We start from the raw sequence: 14588 nt of genomic DNA on the forward strand, positions 1-14588 counted from the left end.
AAGGAATGATTTTCCAGAAAATTTATTTAAACACAAAAATATTTATAGTAGTGTACACGCTTTGTCAAACACAAAAATGCTTCACCAGTGTTCACACTCGCTATTTATCTAAATACTAGCAGAGAGACCCAACGTTGCACAGGATTGAATGATGATCAAAAAATGTTTCACCCTTCCGAATTTTTATTGTCAGCAAAATTGATGAAATCACCCATTTTTCAATCAAATGAATTGATTACCGGCTCTAGTTGGGGACCCATTTAGATGCACTGGGAGGAAGCGTCACATGCCTCCTTGCATTCCACAATACATTGTATTGTGCATTGCACTGTAGAGAACCTACTGTTGCTTTTATAAAATTATTTTTATATATAATGGCTTGAATTAAAGTTCAACAAGTATCATGGTGCAATTGTGTTCTAAACAGAAACATTCATTTTGAACGTGCCCCTATCATATCAAAGAACCTACTGTTGATTTTTATATGCCTGGCCTTTCTGCTTGTGTAGTAATAAAACTTCTCAAATGCACTTGCAATGTTAGGCTGCATAAGGTGTTAATTAACAAAATCGCCTGTTCCTTCTTTCATCAGATTTTTTCAATTATCAATAATTATCGAAAACATTCCAATACTAAACATATCTAAGAACACTGCCAGATACATAAAGTACATTTGCATGAAATTTCATAAAAATCAGCCCAGCTGTTTCAAAGTCCATAGGGAACAAATTCACAAACACAAAGTTCCTTTTATATAATAGAAGAAAGAAAGATAGACATTATTAAAATATTTTTATAAAATCATAGAATGAGGTCATTAATTTAAATTTTCATCTATAAAAATATCAGTTGTGATGATCTGAAGAAAAAAAAAAGTTGATTTTTTTTTTATTTAGAGTGGGGAAATTCTTTATAAATTTACTGGAAAGTTTAAAGAAAGAAAAATAGAAAAGTAAAAAAAAAAAATAACTGCTTAGATCAGAATAAAAAGCAGAAAGCAAAAAAAAAAAAAATTAAATAAATAAGTGCCTCATTATAGAAATAGATTTGCAATAGGTTTTCCCTTATTTGTCAGACAAATTTTGCATTTTGTTTTGGATGAATATATATTCACAAATAAATACACATTGCACTTTATTATACAGTGGAAGATAAAAATATATTATTATAGAAGGCATTGTCAAAAGAGTTTCAGTTGGAATCTCTATGGAAATTACTATGCTGATGACTTAGTTATCATTGCAGAATCTTAGGAACAGTTACAGGTCAAACTGGAAATATGGAAAAACGGTCTGAAGATCAAAGGTTTGAGGATGAACTTACCAAAAACCAAAGTGATGGTGTTGTAGCTCTGGTCTACAATTCCTAAGGGATTCTGGTCAGTATTTGTTTTGTGTGTTGAAAGGATGTTAGAAGCAATGAAATACAGTGTAACCTGTGCCTATTGTGGGTTCACTAAAAGTTCAGTGACCAAACACCAACTTCAAGTGTAGGAAATGCTTAGGACAGACACTACTGACAGATGCCCCCACACACATGGTACTAGTTGACAATATCTTGGAGATAATAGACTCTTTATTACCTAGGAGATACATTGAGTGCAAGTGTAGTATTATATTAGCATGCTGGGGCAACGCCGAGTAACCTGGTCGATTATTGTTATTACAAAAATAAAACAATTACATTTTGGAAAATGTGGATTTGCAGCTTGGAATGTTTAGTCAGGAATTTAACTCAGATGTAGAATAAAGTCGATTTAGGAATTTTCAGAGTAGTTGTGGAATTTGGGTAGAAGTAAACGGCTTACATGAGAAATAATCTTTGTCCTTGGACACGTGATTGGAGTTTTGCTGACATAATAGTTAGTAAGCAGAGATCAAGCTAACAAGTTTGTGAGAAACGCATTAGTGAGTGGACATGTGGACAACCCCATTGGAAGCAGAAAGGGAGGAACTAGTGAAAATGTAGAAAGAGACTTAGTGTGCTAAACTCACACAAGAGAATCCATGCAAAATATAACTCGTTATGGTGTTCTTTCGGGATTTAGACTAATAAGAAGGTATGTCTCTTTTGGCCTGAGACAAGTAGACATATATATTATCCATTTGATTGTAAGAAAAGATGTCCATAAAAGTTTGTGTTACATTTGTTAACTATGTGTGCTTGTGAAGAAGTCTCCGCACTCACAATGAACGTTTTATATACATGCAGGACACAATCAATACTTCTATATTCTGTATACATGCATTCATTAGATATCAAAGACATTGTTTTATATAGCACTAGATGATACATGAGCCCATGTAATATATTGTCACATGTAAAAAATACAGGCACACACACATTATATAATTATAACACTCAAATGACCTTGTAACAAGTGATGTAACCCACTTTCCGGTTTACGACATCCGGTTGCGTATGTGTGCATAAACATTAATCCATAACAACATAAATAAATAAACACAAATCGCTTCTTTTACAGATTTTGACCTGCGCACTGAAATATTAACGTTATTACTTCAAAATTATTATTTAACATGGGAAAAGTGGGGGTGTTTTGCAACTATTCTTTATTACAACTATGCTGTCGCTATTTTCTTACAACTAAACAACTTTAACCTGTTGACAAACATAAGAACAATTGTAGTAAAGCCAAGACTACTACTACTTCTCTATCTGTCCCTTTTCCTTCCTTCTTTTATTTTTTATTTACATTTCTAGATACAAAATAGTTGTGTGAGAACAGTGAATTTGTGGACACATTTACTAATCTGTTTCAATATTAGTTTTATTTTATTTTATTTATTTAGGTTTTGTTTTTTTGCTTCAGGTTTTATTAATTACTTTTTTTTAGATTTTAAGTTTCTATAACTTGGTTGAAGGATTCCAATATGGGTTTTTCATTCTTATATTTCTCATCTTTTGCTGCTAAATGACTTTCGTCGGCGTTCGATTCGTAGGAAAATCATGTTTAATTTCGGATTTTTGAGCGATTATTCGGAAAAATAGGTAACTTTACATGAACAGGGAGGATTTTTTTTCATGTTTGAGTGATCCATCTGTGATTTTTCATTTTAATATACTTTCATAGAAATGTTTCTGTTATGTCAAAAATACAAAAAAACTATTTTCTTTACGTCAAAAGTGTCACGCTCATACATGAATTCCATAGTTAATATAACATACTGACCCAACGGGTCACGGGTAGTCTAGTGTATATATATATATATATATATATATATATATATATATATATAGAGAGAGAGAGAGAGAGAGAGACACGTTGAATATCAGTGTATAAACAGACCCCCTCCCACACCCACTTTCCTACACAATTTACAGTTCCAGTAAAATTGACCCACTTTAATCATTTTAGATTTATATTCAGTTGTTAAACTAATTTCGAATAATCTCCCAATAGGTTATAATGCGATCTTTCCACTTTTTTTAATCCCCTTTTTTATCCTCTTTTTTTTAGAGAGCTCGCAATTTTTTATGAACTTTTTATGATCGTTTTATATTCTTTTTTGAAGAGCTCCATTTTTTTCTTTTTCAATTTCTTTCTAATTTTTCCTATTTTTCTTTTTGGCGTCAAGATGTTCTAGGTTGCCTGAGGAAGTCTCTTTGACTGAAACAGATGGCTATTTGTAGCGACCATATGTAACTGTTTACTCTCAAATAATAAAAAAATATATGACTCTGGCTATTCAACACAAGCGGTGAATGCAAACTTAGGATGGTCACCAAAGTGAAGGTAGTTTGAGTGAAATTTTGAGTTGTTACCTCTGATTATATGATTTCTCTACATCTGGGGTAAGTTGCTGTGTCAGAAGCATCATGACATACCAGTGAATGTTTGGCTCTCACAGTCCTTTCTCACCTGTCTGCATCGCAATGACGGATCCAACTTATGGATCTGTCCAAACTCAAGACATCAGATCAGGGGATTTGTTAAAAGCACTATATTTGGTCAGCATGGAGGTTATCTTAAGGATGAATTGATTGCACGTGTATACTCATATGGAACATTTATCCTCTGTTGCAGAAAGGTTGTCCAGCCATGGAAAACTTGGAAGCAAGTCATAGGGTTTTTGAGATAGACCCCTACCTAAATGTATTTGGATAAGTATATTTCATTTTGATCAAAGAAGGTACAAGATGAAATTTGGATACCATGAGAAGTGAAGAAAGAGCTTACATAATATTAGAAAATGTCTGATCCCTATGGAAAAATTTATTGAATAGAGAAAGAAGAAAATAATTGGACAGAGAAAGAAGAAAAAAATTGGACAGAGAATAAAGAAAAAAATTGGACAGAGAATAAAGAAAAAAATTGGACAGAGAATAAAGAAAAAAATTGAACAGAGAATAAAGAAAAAAATTGAACAGAGAAAAAAGAAAAAAATTGAACAGAGAAAAAAGAAAAAAATTGAACAGAGAAAAAAGATAAAAATTGAACAGAGAAAAAAGATAAAAATTGAACAGAGAAAAAAGATAAAAATTGAACAGAGAAAAAAGATAAAAATTGAACAGAGAAAAAAGATAAAAATTGAACAGAGAAAAAAGATAAAAATTGAACAGAGAAAAAAGAAAAAAATTGAACAGAGAAAAAAGAAAAAAATTGAACAGAGAAAAAAGAAAAAAATTGAACAGAGAAAAAAGAAAAAAATTGAACAGAGAAAAAAGAAAAAAATTGAACAGAGAAAAAAGAAAAAAATTGAACAGAGAAAAAGGATAAAAATTGAACAGAGAAAAAGGATAAAAATTGAACAGAGAAAAAAGATAAAAATTGAACAGAGAAAATTGATAAAAATTGAACAGAGAAAAAAGATAAGAATTGAACAGAGAAAGAAGAAAAAAATTGAACAGAGAAAGAAGAAAAAATTGAACAGAGAAAGAAGAAAAAATTGAACAGAGAAAAAAGAAAAAAATTGAACAGAGAAAAAAGAAAAAAAATTGAACAGAGAAAAAAGAAAAAAAATTGAACGGAGAAAAAAGAAAAAAAATTGAACGGAGAAAAAAGAAAAAAATTGAACAGAAAAAGAAAAAATTTGACCAGAGAAAGAAAAAATTTGGACAGAGAAAGAAAAAAATTTGGACAGAGAAAGATAAAAATTTGGACAGAGAAAGAAGAAAAAAATTGAACAGAATAAGAAAAAATTGAATAGTAGAAGAAAAAATTGAATAGTAGAAGAAAAAATTGAATAGTAGAAGAAAAAATTGAATAGTAAAAGAAAAAATTAAACAGAAGAAGAAAAAATTGAATAGAAGAAGAAAAAATTGAATAGAAGAAGAAAAAATTGAATAGTAGAAGAAAAAATTGAATAGAAGAAGAAAAAATTGAATAGAAGAAGAAAAAATTGAATAGTAGAAGAAAAAATTGAATAGAAGAAGAAAAAATTGAATAGAAGAAGAAAAAATTGAATAGTAAAAGAAAAAATTAAACAGAAGAAGAAAAAATTGAATAGAAGAAGAAAAAATTGAGTAGAAGAAGAAAAAATTTAATAGAAGAAGAAAAAATTGAATAGAAGAAGAAAAAATTGAATAGTAGAAGAAAAAATTGAATAGTAGAAGAAAAAATTGAATAGTAGAAGAAAAAATTGAATAGTAGAAGAAAAAATTGAATAGAAGAAGAAAAAATTGAATAGTAGAAGAAAAAATTGAATAGAAGAAGAAAAAATTGAATAGAAGAAGAAAAAATTGAATAGAAGAAGAAAAAATTGAATAGTAGAAGAAAAAATTGAATAGAAGAAGAAAAAATTGAATAGAAGAAGAAAAAATTGAATAGTAGAAGAAAAAATTGAATAGAAGAAGAAAAAATTGAATAGAAGAAGAAGGAAAAATTAAAGCGAAGATGAGATTTTTTTTTTGTTGCCAACCTTTGTATTGGGATGATTTTTATAATGTCTGTCCTCAGTGAAGACACACGTGACATCACCACATACACGTTCATCATATTTCTGCCCTGTGAACTTTGACCACCACATAATGATTGGATGTTTAATTGTTTCTTTAATGGCATCTGCGGCACCTGCTTCATGATGGTCTTGTTCTAAAAGAAAAGAAAAAAAAAAAAGAAAAGATTTTAAAAGTGAAAAAAAAAATAATTAAAAAATAGCATTTAAGCTGACAAATCAAACGTTGCTTCTGACTAGCCAATTTTCATTTGGTATTGTTGTCTATTTTAGATGCCAACATGGATTAAACAACTTTGAGAAATTGACTCCCAATCTTTCTTTTACATTTTCAAATAATCACTTACAAATAAAATTCAGCAAGGAGGATAACTCATATTTTTGATTAAAGAATATGATAGCTGTTATCTACCTTTTAACTAAAATTTTATTTCTTTTTCTGTATAAATTTAAACATATATAAGTGAAAAACTAAAATGACTTCACTGCATCCCGGGCAACATCAGTAATGTACATTTAGTCATTACATAAAATTGTAGTTTCTGCTTGTTTCTTCATAAATACTCATAGGGTTTTTGAGATAGACCCCCCCCACACACACACACCTAAAAGTACTTGGAGAAGTATATTTTATTTTGATCAAAGAGGGTACAACATTATTGTGATTTGGTTGTTTTGTTTTACAGCATATCAACCCTTTTCGGGTTATTTAATGCCGAATCCAGTTATTTTATAAATAGTATTCGTGTTGCATTCAGTTATTTTGTAGAAGGTTTTTATTCTTCAAGCTCTTTGTATCTTCAATCGCTAGTTTGTAGTGTTTGGTTTGATTGTTTTATAGGGGATTTCATCGTTTTTGTTCCTTGCCCTGCAGAACATGAATGAGTTTTGCAATAGGAGAGGGAAAATGGTTACAGTATTAATGTTTGGTACATTTTAAGTTAGGAAACCAGTCAGGAATTGGGAGATAGGAAGAGAAAAGGGAAATAGGAAGAAGGAAAAGAGAAAAAAGGTGGGTGGTTGTTTTTGTTTTTGGTTTTGCAGAACAATTAAGTTTTGCAAAAAGAAGTAGAAAAACAAAAATACATTTCGTCTCAGGGAGCTAATATCTTCAGACAGCCTGATCTGGTAGCATCAGACATTGTTGTGGAGGTTGGTGCTCATGACTGACATCCATAAAGGGGAAATACAACATCTAAGTTTATTTAAAAGATAGCAATAAAGAAAATAATAGAAAATGGAACTTATGCACACCGATATCTATTAACCAAGGACAGAACAAACACTATGCTTTGACCCTCGCATGAAAGCCAAGAAATATGCAAGGGCAGAGTTATGTACAAATTGCTTTTATTCAATGTAGGCGAAATCCATGTCCCATAATCGAGCAGTCTAGATTGGGACAAGAATAAAAATGTCATAATCCAGAAAGATTTTTTTTTCATTAAGTGAAGAAAGAAAAGATGAAGTATATTGTTTAAATTACTTGGAAAACTGTTCAAATCTTTTTTTTTTTTTTTACAAAGGCATCACCACATTATCAAGGCCCAGAGGCCACTCAAGGATAAGGGTTAAAGAGTGTACAGTAGAAATTGGTCAATATAGTAATCATTAGTAATGAAAATTTGGTAAATTTAATAACTTATATGGAACGGCTCATCAAGAACTTATTTACTTTAGACTTGAACACAACCATATTGTAGTCAGCCGGAAAGCAGGAAAACGGAAGACAATTCCACAGGCGTGCAGTTCTAAGAAAGAAGCTTTGTTCATGGAATCTACGTTTAGGTTTAGGCACAGATAAAGAGTGGGGGAAATTATTGATAGTGTTTACAGCTAGACGAGTGTTTCTTGTGAAAGTTTGGCGAGGGGGGACCATAGATTGAAGTTCAGTTGAACACTTTCCATGAAAATAACGATACATCAGAGACAAACTCGCAACATCTCTTCTGTGAGAGTGTTATTCTCATGACGTTTCAGCCGATGTAATCTGTGACGTTCTTACGATTTTTTTCAATTACTGTCAATTTACTTACACTTTAATCAGATGTTGCGTACATTCTTGAGCCCAGCCAAAATTTGAACTTTTAAATGTTCAAAATCATAACAAACGTACGTACGTTTTGGAATGTTTTAGATGAGCATTGATGATCTATATTACTTAGAACTAGCTGACTGCCCGGCATTGCTTAGTTGTACAATACGCTTAAACAGGATATTTTAATTTATGCAGATTGCATATGTATTATTATAGAATCAATCCACTACTGATTATTATATATATTACGAGGAATAATTTGCCCAGTGGACTGATTCATAAAATAATAATGATAATGTCATTCATCAAATTCTGTCTGTGTTTGTTTACAATATCATGTCAACTGATTTTTGGGTTTGATGATGAATGCCATGGAAAAGTCACTTCTGATTAAGTTTTAGTTTTAAAATATGCAAACGAAGAAATGATTTGCGGCAATTTTAAATGGTACCTCTTTTATCATAAATTGAATTTATTAATAAAAAAATTAAAATAAAATGGTGAAGTACACCCGAGCTTGAATAGAGGACCATTCGATCTGTAGTCGAATGATCTACTACTGAGCTATATCTCCAGATGACAATAAATCTCTTCTTTTTTTTTTTTTTTTAACAAAAGTGATTTTCTGAGATTTTATTATCTCCCTTAGCCGATGTAATGTAAAATATTCCCCTGTAAAAATTCTTCTTTTATCTAGAAGAGAGAAAGACTATTTTTAAGATCGTTTTTTTTTTATTTTTGATACTTATCAGATGAATTTCTGTACAAAATATATCTAAGAACACTGCCAAACAAATTACCTTCATGTGAAATTCGCAAAAGATAGGCTCTGTCGTTTCGGAACCTATAAGGAAGGAAGTCGCGCACACACACACACAAAGTGTGATTTTATATAATACTAGCGGCGCTCTCGGCATTGCCTGGGGTGTTTGAAGGTGTATAAAAAAAAAAAAGAGTGTTAGTAGGCAGGTTCGAACCCGTCACATGAAGACGAAAACCCTGAGGTCTTACCACTGCACTACAATGATAAAGGAAATGAAAAGTGTTTAAATTTAGCGATGTCAATGAAAAGCTATTGACTCACTGATAATTAGGCCAGGAGTTGGCGAAGAAACGAAATCTCTTGTGGTATTTATTTTCTTCATCACGAGGCCGTTCCCAGCTCCCAGGTGTCCAAATTGTCTGATATGAGGGGTTTTCTACACAGTGATCAAAGCTAATTGCTTTCTGAACGTCTCCGACACGAAGCCGGAAAACTGCCTTCGCTGTCATTAGTTTCGCTTTTTTATACAAAAAACACAAACAGACGGGACCACAGAATAGCGTGAATTTTATAAAAGAAAAGTCGCTCAAGTAAAAAATAGAGACAACCTCCTTTTGTAAATTGGAGATATTATAATCTAGGGAGTATATAAAAAGTTTTAAGAAATGGTACTCCCCCCCCAACTAACAAAAATAATATTATATATATATATATATATATATATATATATATATTTAGAATAAAAATTTAATTTAAAATAATGTTTGACTTTACAGCCATTCTAAGCTTTCAGGACATTTAACCATTTTTTATGGGATATAAATAATGCAAGCTTTTTTGCTGTTGTTGTTTTTAGATAATTATGTGTGTTTTTAAGAGGGTCTTTGTAGGAGGAGGAGGCTTGCCACTCCGACTTCGGGTTAGTAGTAGGGCTAGGGCTAATTACTTGTGAACACTCTGAAAACTTGGCAGAAAGAAAACAACTATTTTAGAGTGAGGGGATTAGTTTTGCATATAAATTTAAATCAAAATAATCCATTTCCAAGCCTTTCTAGCGTTTTAGTGCAATTAATCTATTTTTCTATAGGAGACAAATCCTTACGATTATGTGTGGCTTTAAGACGGTTTGTACAATGAAGGGCTTGCCATTCAGACTTAAGGTTAATGGTAAGATTAAAGGAGATTCTTTGGAGTGGGGCTTGTCACTCAGATTGTAGGATCTCATTTAGGGTTTTTTTAATTAGTAGCTAGAAAGTCATTTATAAGTTCAAAAGTATCTGAAGATCAATATTTCTTGAAGAAGGCACTATTTTATAAAAGAATCACAGACCACACTAATTTTAAACCAATTTTTATTTTTTTTTTCAAAATAAACGTAATTCACAAAACTCATTGCTTTATAAAGTAAATAGTCAACAGTGGCTGCTGCTTAAGCTGCTAGCTTATCTATATATTAATACGATAGTGTGCGTTATTTTGTGTGCCACACTTACATCCGAATTGTTTATTTGTTATGTTCTTCTATTTCTTGTAATAAATAATTTTAACAATAATTCTTCATAAGTTTTGGTTTTGGTTTCGACTATAGCTGATGGCACTTAAGTCATCTATTTTTTTATAATAATTTTATCAAGAATTCTTCATAAGTTTTGGCTTCGGTTTCGATTTTAGCTGAATGAACCCAAGTTTATTTATTTATATATATATATATATATATATATATATATATATATATATATATATACACACACACACACACACATATTTTTTTATAAGTTTTTATTTCGGTTTCAATTCGAGCTAATGCACCCAAGTCATATGGATATATTTTTTTTATTTTTGAAATCGCAACTTTATAATATATAAAAATCAATAGAATATTAACTCTATAATAATATATATGAAATCTGCAAGAATTAAAATATCATATTTAAGCGTACTTAACGACTGAGCTTTGCCGAGCTGTCATGCTAGTTTAGATGAATACTTTTGCAGTTTTAACAAAAGAACTACAATAATATCAGAGCATCTCCATTTACACTGAACATCTATAGAATGCCAACATCAATGTATTGCATGTGAATGAGTCTCCTGTGGAATTTCCACAGGTCTCGCTAGTCTATACATTAATACGATAGCATGTGTGTTATTTTGTGTGTCACACTTACATCTTTTTTAATCCGAGTGACTGTCGTTTAATTGTTATGACCTTCCATTTCTTGTAATAAATAATTTTACCAAGAATTAAGTTTTGGTTTCGATTTCAGTTATAGCTGAAGGAACTCAAGTTATATATATATATATATATATATATATATATATATATAAAATAAAAATTACAATAAGTTTACCAAGGTAATCAAAATGGTAAACTTAAAATATATTATAAATATTAAAGAGTTAATATTTACAGGTAAAGTAATCTCAACCAGATGTAAAAGCTCAATAAAACCGAAAAGGAAATAGAGCTTATAATATGAACAAATGATTAATAAAACATGTTAAAAGACATCTTGAAAAAGAGTTAAAAACATATTTAATTTTAAAAAAGGAAGCACAAGATAAGTGGATAGTCCTTAATCCGCAGAGTTTCGAAGAAATACTCTCCTTCTCATCAGAGGGCAGGAATTAGCAAAATGTGGGATCGGATTTTGCATATAAAAGTATTTAATGAAACTACAAGTAAGTAACAGATCTTACTTGGTTAAAAAAAAAAGGTGAGGTAAGGGGAATAGGGGGTAAAAGAAAAATGATAAAAAGATTTCACATGAATGGATAGTCCGGTGAAGGGTAAAAAATCCAATATATATATATATATATATATATATATATGTTTTTAACTCTTTTTCAAGATGTCTTTTAACATGTTTTATTAATCATTTGTTCATATATATATATATATATACATATTTTTTTTTCTTCATAAGTTTTGGTTTCAGTTTTGATTCAAGCTGATGCAGCCAAGTAATATGGATATATTTTTTTATTTTTGAAATCACAACTTTATAATATAAGAACTGCTAGAAAATTGACTCTATAATAACATATACAAAATCTGCATAAATTAAAATATATTTAAGCGTATTTTATGACTGGACTACGCCGGGCGCCCCTGCTGGCTTAGATAAATACTTAACGAAAGAGCTTCAATATCAGGGCATCTCCATTTACGCTGAACAGCCACAGAATGCCAACATCAATATATTATATATGAAAGAAGCCATTGTGGAATTTCCACAGGTCCCACTAGTAATTAATAGTGCTACTAATCAAATTGTTTACTTTCTCTGAAAACAGGATAATATTTTGGGAGGGAGGCTAAAATAAAAATTGCTGGTACAAAAAAAAAAAAAAAAAAAAATTCAACATAGAATTATTATTTTAAGGGATAAAAATAATAAAAATATTTTACTTATTAGTTATTAAAATAATTAAAAAAAAAAAAAATGTTCGATACACATCATGGTAATGTTTATTTTTAAGGCAACAAATAATGAATATATTTCGTACCCTGACAATATATGAGAGTTATAGTTTTTTCTGTTTATTTTCCAAATTTCATGAAGAAATTCCTCATAGACAAGTCGTATTGAGCTTTTCAGCACCACCTAGTTTAAAAAAATATATCTGATGCAAAAATGGTCATTTCATAGCGTTACAATTTTATCATTACTTTCCTAAAAACCCTTCAAATACGAGATGTCTTAAATAAGTTTCCAGACTTTTTTTCATATGGGCACTTTTATTAATAATACACATGAAACTCTAGTCCTATTCAAAGTAATCTCCTCTGGCTGCAATGCATCTGTACCATTCCAACAACTTCTGGAAGGCCTCAGGGAAGTCCTCTTGTGTTAGCGTGTCAATGACCCTTATCACAACCTCTTTAATCTCCTCAATTATCTCATAATGACAGCCTTGAGCTTAGGGAATAAATAAAAGTCACACGAAGCAAGGTCTGCACTATAGAGAGGGAACTGATCAACTCAACCATTTCCCTACTGATATGAGAACGTGTTCCTTTCTGATCTTCTCTGAGCACCCTTGGACCAAACTTTGCACGAATCTTCCGCATCTTCAGTTCCTCATAAATAATTGTGTGCACAGTTTCCACACTGATATCAAACAGTGCACTTATTATCTATGTAGACACACGACGGTTCTTATTCATGAAATTCTTTATTTGATCAATCAACTTCAGTGTTCTAACTTCATTACTCCCCCACACCTCTTATCACAGACTTCCTGCCTTCCTTGAATCTCTTATGCCACTCAAAAACTGATGTTCAAGTCATGCAAGATGGTGCAAAAACAGTCTGAAGCATTCCATACGTTTCTGTGACATTTTTTCCAAGTTTAAAACAAAATTTTATTGCATATTGTTCTTCTAATGTGTCCTCATGTCCAGATCGCATTTTTGAAATTCACCAACTGTGACAATTGGGTTTTGGTAAGATGTATTCCCTGCTGTCATAACAATCTGAAATCATAAAAATTGGTCAGCCATCTTATAAGATGTATAGCAATAACATGCTAAATTTTCAAGGGTCAACGACAATTGTAAATATATATATTATTCCTTAATTGGAATTCATTTTTGAGATGAGCATTATATATATTAATTTATTTTTATTTCAGACTATTATTCTCATCTTTATTAGTTGTTCTTTTTCATCTTTTATTGGATTGTTTATTCACAATGTTTCGGCCAACTAATTCCTCTGGCCTTCGTCAGGTGGTAACCATGACGGATAGGAACTTCGAATCTCCTAACTGCATTCTCAGCCATCACTGCCATCCGTAGTTGTTGTCGTCTCACCACATTTTTGGCCAATTAACCTCTGGCACGCTTTGTGAAACGTTGTGAATAAACAATCCAATAAAAAGATGAAAAACAACAACTAATAAAGATGAGAATAATAGTCTGAAATAAAAATAAATTAATATATATAATGCTCATCTCAAAAAATGAATTCCGATTAAGGAATAATATATATATACCAATCAGTACGGACCCGACTATGGAAGATCAGATAATAAATAAACGTGGATTTATAAGATCAAAGAATCCAACCTTGATCGCCCTTCGGGGCCTGTGCCGCAGTTGATAGAGACGTTGAATCTCTACGGTTCCAGATGAGCATTGTCTGAAGATAGCGGTTTCAATTCCACCCAAAGCGTGCCAGAGGTTAATTGGCCAAAAATGTGGTGAGACGACAACAACTACGGATGGCAGTGATGGCTGAGAATGCAGTTAGGAGATTCGAAGTTCCTATCTGACGAAGGCCAGAGGAATTAGTTGGCCGAAACGTTGTGAATAAACAATCCAATAAAAAGATGAAAAACAACAACTAATAAAGATGAGACTAATAGTCCGAAATAAAAATAAATTAATAGACAATTGTAAATGCCTGTACAAAAAAGTCTGGAAGCTTATTGAAGGCACCTTGTATATCGTGTAGATTATTTATTAAAGCATGTGAAAGGATATTCATTTCTGAACAAAATGGTGGTATTTTGAAGACAAAGTAGTTTGGCTTTTTAAATATGACTATTTTAGTTGAACTACCTTGAAATCTAATTACCCAAAGCGTTTTATAGGTATTGCTACATCAATCAAATCTCTCCAAGTTGTTAAAAAAAAAAAAAAGAAAAAAAAAAAGAAAAAAAAAATATAAATAAAAAAATAAATAAAAATAAAAACAATGAAGAAAAATGTCGCTTGTCATACCTTCGTGAAGAATTGGTTCATTAATAAAAACCTCATGGTCGTCTGTTGTGAAGATCTGATAAAAAAAGGAAAAGTTATTTCCATTTAAAAAGAGTCAAAGAATGATATTTAAAAAAAAAATTTTCACTGTCATATTCA

The 14588-nt window shown here is 30.9% G+C and overlaps 1 protein-coding gene across 1 annotated transcript in view; it reads right to left on the bottom strand.

The window, feature by feature from the left end:
- Positions 1-14588, bottom strand: part of LOC145246715 (GDP-fucose protein O-fucosyltransferase 3-like) — a 53379-nt gene that overhangs the window by 12294 nt on the left and 26497 nt on the right. Inside the window, exons 2-3 of the mRNA XM_080108457.1 lie at positions 14451-14505; positions 5883-6055 (exon numbers count right to left, since the gene is read on the bottom strand). Of these exons, the coding sequence (XP_079964583.1) occupies positions 5883-6055; positions 14451-14505 (228 nt within the window). The remainder of the gene's footprint in view (positions 1-5882; positions 6056-14450; positions 14506-14588) is intronic.

This window comes from Euprymna scolopes, chromosome 24, assembly GCF_053919585.1.
Source record: "Euprymna scolopes isolate OS-2025 chromosome 24, ASM5391958v1, whole genome shotgun sequence".
NCBI lineage: Eukaryota > Metazoa > Mollusca > Cephalopoda > Sepiida > Sepiolidae > Euprymna > Euprymna scolopes.